The 7,160-nt window shown below is 44.7% G+C and overlaps 1 protein-coding gene across 4 annotated transcripts in view; it reads left to right on the plus strand.

Moving 5' to 3' along the window:
* The window catches only part of RNF214 (ring finger protein 214), a 49,118-nt gene extending 42,161 nt beyond the window's left edge, over positions 1–6,957 (plus strand). For 3 of the 4 annotated variants that reach the window (XM_069555277.1, XM_069555278.1, XM_069555280.1), the window contains exons 7-15: positions 536–632; positions 844–932; positions 1,524–1,614; positions 1,818–1,916; positions 2,104–2,480; positions 2,614–2,746; positions 3,094–3,198; positions 3,477–3,572; positions 4,481–5,087. In XM_069555277.1, the coding sequence (XP_069411378.1) occupies positions 536–632; positions 844–932; positions 1,524–1,614; positions 1,818–1,916; positions 2,104–2,480; positions 2,614–2,746; positions 3,094–3,198; positions 3,477–3,572; positions 4,481–4,546 (1,153 nt within the window). In that variant the 3' untranslated portion in view covers positions 4,547–5,087. Of the gene's footprint in view, positions 1–535; positions 633–843; positions 933–1,523; positions 1,615–1,817; positions 1,917–2,103; positions 2,481–2,613; positions 2,747–3,093; positions 3,199–3,476; positions 3,573–4,480 lie in introns of all 4 variants that reach the window. The other variant, XM_069555279.1, reaches the window with a different exon arrangement.
* Positions 6,958–7,160: the final 203 nt, after the last annotated feature.

Below are 7,160 nucleotides of genomic sequence, written 5' to 3' on the forward strand. Positions count from 1 at the left end.
TAGTAAGAGACTTTTTCTAATATAAGTGTTACCGTAGTTGACAAATGACTTAGTGAAAGTTAGAGGTATTGGAGGAACACTTATAATCTTTCAGAATAATGTCATTCACAGAAGGCAGCTGACATGTTTTCCTACAAGTATCTCATTGTCAAAGAGTATCTAGTAGGCTCAATGGATCCTTGATTGACCCCATAACATATTCCACATATTGTTATGGTAGGACGATTCTGACTTTTCATATATTTTTTCACTTGAGGAATATTAGCTATATTAGGAGAATACATCTAACTATAAACCTTTGTCTAACTATTAGACAGTTCTTCCTCTGGCAGGAAGTTTATTTGGGGAGGACAGCACATATAGATTGAGGAAGAATATGCCCTCCTCGTTGCATCTATTACACGAGTTGACTCTATCAGTCTAAGCGTTAACTATAGATAAATACAGAGAATGTTTAAAGTGGTCTGAAATTGTATGAACACCCTACATTTGAAAGTAGAAATGTTCACATCTCCACTTGTTTCTTATCTTACAGAGAAGTGTGGGAAATGGAACTGGATAGGCTCAAGAATCAAGATGGTGAAATAAATCGGAACATTATGGAAGAGACAGAACGGGCCTGGAAGGCAGAGGTGAGAAGAGCCACTGTGTTGAAGGTCTGGATTTGGGGCTTCTAGGTGGTACATACTATTAATATGGTGTTATACACCAGGCCATGTAAGTATCCTACCATAGAGCCATTAAACATTGTTTTAACTACCTAGGGGTAGCTTTGTGTGTGTAAAATTAATAAAGCGTGTGTGTGTGTGTGTGTGTGTGTGTGTGTGTGTGTGATTTCCTTAGATCTTATCATTAGAGAGTCGGAAAGAGTTGCTGGTATTGAAACTAGAAGAAGCAGAAAAAGAGGCAGAGCTACACCTTACTTACCTCAAGTAAGTACCTTCTGTTTCTAGGGTTTTAATGGCCCTGCAGTTTTGTGTTTTGTGGGGAATTTCTTTTTAGGGCTTTGAAACCCTAGGCCAGCTAGTCTGGCATGTATTCTGTCTTCACGGCAAATCATCTTTGTGTGACAGTATTTTGTTCAGTGATTTCTCTTTCCATATTCTAAACTTACACACTCTCTGGCTCTTCACTTTCTACAGTTTTATAGTTTTGTACTTTTTCTTGTATTATTTTGAATTGGATAAACAGTATCTCTTACTCTGTCAAGCGTAACAAATGTCTTTGGAGATGTGTTTCTTATACAGTCATTTGTCCTCTTTCTGCCATGAAGTCTGGAGACCCCTGTGGCATTTTCAGCCAGATGAGAGCCCTCTCTCTGTGGTGGGTCCTCTTTCTCCAGTGCTTGACTTCCATGATGCTGGAGTTAAAGTGAGGCAAACAACTTAGGACCATGGCCTTCTCCTGTATCTGCTCCAACCTCTTCTCTGTAGGCCCTTCTCTTTAGCTCTTCTTCTGCTATCTGAAAGAGTCAGGAATGGGACTCTCTTTAATTCTGTAAATCACTGTTGGTTTCTTGAAAGGTCAACTCCCCCAACACTAGAGACAGTTCGTTCCAAACAGGAGTGGGAGACAAGACTGAATGGAGTTCGGATAATGAAAAAGAATGTTCGGGTAAGTGTAGTGATGGGTGATCACTGAGCTGGAGTTCATCTGTGCGTGCACACTCCTGGCCACAGGGCAGGCCCACTTGCATGGCCCTTAGGGCCTGTTCTGCCACTCCTCTTGTCTTCCTGCTACAGGATGCTGGTCTCTGTATAGAGAGCCTCACTCTGCTCAGCAGTAAAGGATAGCGCTCGCTCTTCTCTCTTTCCTAGGACCAGTTTAATAATCACATCCAGCTCGTGAGGAATGGAGCCAAGCTGAGCAGCCTTCCTCAGATCCCTACCCCAACCCTGCCTCCACCCCCATCAGAGGTAAGCGCGCTGGCTCTGGCGAGTCTACTTTTTCATGTTGGTGGCGGGGCCTAGAATCTTTCCCTTGTTTTTATGAAGGCATTGGATGTCCTTATTTGGTACAGGAAAGAGTTGCTTATTGATGTCAGTTTCCTAAACTTCTGTTTTCTTTCTCTCCCTCTCATCTGCCACCTCTTCCGTTCTGCAGACAGACTTCATGCTTCAGGTGTTTCAGCCCAGTCCCTCTCTGGCTCCTCGAATGCCCTTCTCCATTGGGCAGGTCACAATGCCCATGGTTATGCCCAGTGCAGATCCCCGGTCCCTGTCTTTCCCAATCCTGAACCCTGCCCTTTCCCAGCCCAACCAGCCTTCCCCACCCCTTCCTGGCTCCCACGGGAGAAATAGCCCCAGCTTGGGTTCCCTTGTCGGCCCCCATGGTCCGCACGTGCCCCCTGCCGCCTCCATCCCGCCTCCTCCAGGCTTGGGTGCTGTTAAGGCTTCTACTGAAACTCCCCGGCCCCAACCAGTAGACAAACTGGAGAAGATTCTGGAGAAGTTGCTGACTCGGTTCCCACAATGCAATAAGTAAGTATCTTTAAGGATTAATTTAAAAAGTGTTTTCCAGAGAAATATTTATGGGTTAAAATAGGAGAGGTTTCATAGATATTCCCCTGAGGGTAGCACAAAATTTCTCCCCCTCAACATCTGTCTTTCTTAGGGCCCAGATGACCAACATTCTTCAGCAAATCAAGACAGCACGTACGACCATGGCAGGCCTGACCATGGAGGAGCTGATCCAGCTGGTGGCCGCACGACTGGCAGAGCACGAGCGGGTGGCGGCGAGTACTCAGGTGAGAAAAGCTATCTGGGGGGACCTCAGGCCTGTGAAGGAAATGGCAGCCCACTCCCGTGTTCTTGCCTGGAGAACCCCAGGGACGGGGGAGCCTGGTGGGCCGCCATCTATGGGGTCGCACAGAGTCGGACACGACTGAAGCAGCTTAGCAGCAGCAGCAGACCTGTTGAGATGTTGAGGCAAGAGGCAGATTTCAGAAAAATTTGGGGTGAGAAGCAGCATTGCAGCCAGGGGTATCTGGCCTGCTTTCTTCCTTTGCCGGGCTGAGAAGTGAATGATTTCCTTTTGGTAACGCCCTTTTACTCAGATGTTCCTGCCTCACTCTGACAATGTTTCTGCCCACAGCCACTTGGTCGGATCCGGGCCCTGTACCCTGCTCCACTGGCCCAAATCAGTACCCCAATGTTCTTGCCTTCTGCCCAAGTGTCATATCCTGGGAGGTCTTCACATGTAAGACTCTTTTCTTTGAAAACTGGGATGTTGGAGAAGCTGGGGGTGGTGAGGAGGGAGTGGATTTACAGGTGGAGTGCAGGAAGAAACCATTATCTCCTCAGCTGGGTTGTTGGTAGCCCCGGCTGGGAAAATGCAAGTACTCTGTATTTGAACTTTTCTTTCTGTGGTGTAAAATCTTTTTGCTACGTGGAAATTGTAGATGGAATCATGGGCATAAAAGGCAAGGAGACCCAGAGGTTCCTCCCTCTTTTGACGGTCCCTCCTCTGCTGTGCAGGCTCCAGCCACCTGTAAACTGTGTCTAATGTGCCAGAAACTTGTCCAGCCCAGCGAGCTGCATCCGATGGCATGTACCCACGTGCTGCACAAGGAGGTGGGTGCTGCAGCCCTTCCTCTTTTTCTGCTCTTCCTTTTTGACAGCTGTGATCATCTTAATTTTCCTGAATTTTTTACAGTGTTGATGCCATCATTAATATCTAAACATAAGGTTTTCAGTAAATCGTGGCTTAAAACATAAGCAGAATTCAGAATACTGGCAGCTAGGCTCTCCCAACTTCCTTCTACCCCATTCCCTGTAGGGGGCTGGACTGGATAAACAGTTCTTACTAGAACGCTGAGAGTCACTGTCTTGGAAAATTGACAAAAAGATGTATGTATCTAGACATTGTTTCAGATGTACCATTGCCAAGAGATTTTGCTTAGGTGACAGGAATGGGATAGGGAACTTGAATATGAAATGCATAACTCCATTAATAAAAGAGTTTGACGACTCACCTGTTACAGATTATCTTCACAAACTGATAAGTTATTCCTGTCTCTTATTATGTTACCAGACTGAGTTAAGTCTCTTAGCACCTGGGATGATTTCCTTTTTACTATTTTGTTTTGTTCATTTTGTTTTTTTAAGAGGTAGAAACTAAATTTACATCTAAATTCTTAGGAAGGGAAAACCCTGAACAAGATTTGAGGGCAGTGCATATTAGGAGATGGAAGCTTATCTCAGCCTAAATGGATTGTAAGAAGCAAGCCTAGTCAGTCAACAGAAAGCAGCTTCACACTATGATGAGCTGGTTTTTAGTGTTCCCTGTAAAAAAAATCAGGTTCACCTGCTCTGAAGACTCTTCTGGAGGTAAAAGCCAGTGAACCAGCCCTTCAGGTCCCCTAGTGAGCTTTTCTGACTTAGTTAACATTCCGTACACCTGTTGAAAACCTTAACCACACTCTCTCCACTCCTCTCCATCTTTGCAGATCAACCTAAGGTATGTCTTTCTTTCTTTCCAGTGTATCAAATTCTGGGCCCAGACCAACACAAATGACACTTGTCCCTTTTGTCCAACTCTTAAATGACGGACCTGACTGGGGAGGATGAAGAGGAGAAACTGATGTGAACAGGATGCGCGGGTTCCAGATTTCTAAAACTCTATATTTATACAGTGACATATACTCATGCCATGTACATTTTTATTATATAGGTAATGTGTGTATAGAAAGTCTGTATTCAAATGTTCGTAAATGAAAGTATGTATATTATGCAGAAATGGTCTGTCCCCCTCACCTTGCAGGTCCTCTGGGGGAAGCAGATTATAGGTAAGGTGATGTTTCATTTGGCCTTGAAATTACGATATTCCTGCCTAGGGCTGTTTTCAGATACACGTAAAAAACCAGCTAGGAAGCTACTCTTGCTTTACGGTCACCCTGCTTTGGTTTGGCTCAGCCTCTAGTCCATTTTCTTAAGGCTCATGTATGCAGATTTGAACCCTGGTGCTCACCTGCTGTTCAGCCAGATGCCTTGCTTACTGAAAGCCTCCGGAAGCCTCAGTGCTGTTCAGCCCCTCTCCTCCAAATGGAGAAAATGAGACTGATTGAGGAAAACAAGATGTAACCCTGACAGTTTGACTTTTCATTTTGAATGTTTTACTGTGTTAACACTCATTATTTGTACATGACATTAGGTTTACAGAATAGTCTGTTTTACATCAGCAAAATTCACAGTCCAAGAATAACAGTGTAACCAGGTCCCATTGCCCCCATGCCTCCCACAGACTTCTATCCACCCTGCTTCCTGGGTAGTCATCTCTTTAGAAGCTAGCACAGCCCACAGGTCTGTTCTGGGCCACACCCTCCGTTTCCACCACTGCCTTGGCTTCTGATCAAGCTCTCACAGACCAAGCTTGTGAAGTCCTCACCTCTTTCCCTTCACTTATGGTTTCCTGGTCTAGCTATTCCCTCTTCCCCCTGAAGGTTAAGGCGGTTGGTTCACAACCAAGTTGTTTGGTGACCTTGAGTGAGTTCCAGGCAGGCACTGGGGTGAGGAGATGTCTGTGCAAAATTACTTTCAGAATGATCATGGGATATAGGTTTGAATTTTTGAAGTCAGAAAGCTAGGGGAACATGTTTCCTGTTAGGGAGAAAATGGAGACCAAAGTAATATGAATAAGGGAGATTAGATTTCAAGTTTATAAGTCATTTGTTCTGTGGATAGCTAGTTGGAACTGAGTCATTTTTCCACCTCTTCTTACTGAGCCCTTCCAGTTCCTAGGTTTATACTTGGGAAAGTTGAGTTTCTATTAGAGCTTTGAATTTTTTCCTATCCTTTTATCTTTACTCTTAAAGGAAATGACTTCAGGCAGATTCTTTACCAGCTGAGCCACCAGGGAAGCCCAAGAATACTGGAGTGGGTAGCCTATCCCTTCTCCAGGGGATCTTCCCAACCCAGGAATTGAATCAGGGTCTCACGCATTGCAGGCGGATTCTTTACCAGCTGAGCTACCAGGAAAGCCCAAGTAAAAATTAAGCATTAATAAAAAATTAGCTCCAGAGAAAGGATATTATTATATTACCAACAGCTGAATTTTTCCCATTCTTGGACCTGGAAATGCTTACTGGCACTGGCAGTACTTTTGAGGGTAGCAGAGACTTTTCCTGTCAGAGCAAGTAACTCTCTCCTCTGTGTTTATGTGATGCTTCCTACTTTGTCTTTCACCCTGGCCTGTCAGGTCATGAACAGACTTTTTCTCCTCTCTTGTCTCACTTGCCCAGGTTTACTGACTGGCATCAGTATAAGGAGTTGGATTTCCCGGGATCTCCTTGGCATCTCGTAGGGTGATTGAAATGGCCTGAACACTCCCCACTGTAGAGGTCAGATGACCCACTTTCTTTGGTTAATGACATATTAATGTCTCCCGTTTGGCAGCTGTCATGAACAGGGAAGGTGGCAATGTGGAAGACCAGTTCCTTTGTTTTTTTCACTTGGGGGAGGGATTCATTTTTTATCTTGTAATCTTCAGATTTTATCTCCCCTCAACTTTGCAGCAGCCTTCGGGCCTTTTGCTGTATTTTTCAATATCCCATGAAAATTTAGAAATTAGAAGTAGGTATGAAGAATATTCTGTTTCTTTCCCACAAATTCTTGACGTCAGAGCAGTAAAGAGAAAGAAGAAGGGGATAGGGGGCTTAACTGCTTCCTAATGAAAGCCCCTGGAAAGCCGGCTGCCACAGGGGGTCAGTGTGGTGGAGGTTGTGCGTGGGGGCCAGGCCTCATCATCGCTCTCTGCTTTCTTGTTCAGGATCCATCCAAAAGCAACACTTAGGTTTTGGCCACCGTTGTTCTCCCTTTTCCCTCTGTCCCCTGGCCTGCACTGGTACAAGCCATGCAGACCCATGGGGAAGGCCCCTGATGCAGTGAGTGGAGATGGCACAGTCATTTTTCTGGCGTAGATTTAAAAATAGAAATATATAATACATATTTTTACAAGCAAGAAGCTGTGGTCAAGATTTTTTTTACACTTCAGAGTTCATGGTTTCAGGGTAAGAAAGGAAGAAACCATGAAAAGAAAAATAAGTACAAGTTTTCTCTTTTAAAGAAAAAAGTTGGACAATGAGTCTTACTAATGAAGGGGTTGAGTTTTATGCCCTGGAAAGAGCTGGGGAAAGCCAGTTTTCCCCAGCATGGGTCAAGAAT

The sequence above is a fragment of the Ovis canadensis genome, chromosome 15, assembly GCF_042477335.2.
Source record: "Ovis canadensis isolate MfBH-ARS-UI-01 breed Bighorn chromosome 15, ARS-UI_OviCan_v2, whole genome shotgun sequence".
Classification (NCBI taxonomy): Eukaryota; Metazoa; Chordata; class Mammalia; order Artiodactyla; family Bovidae; genus Ovis; species Ovis canadensis.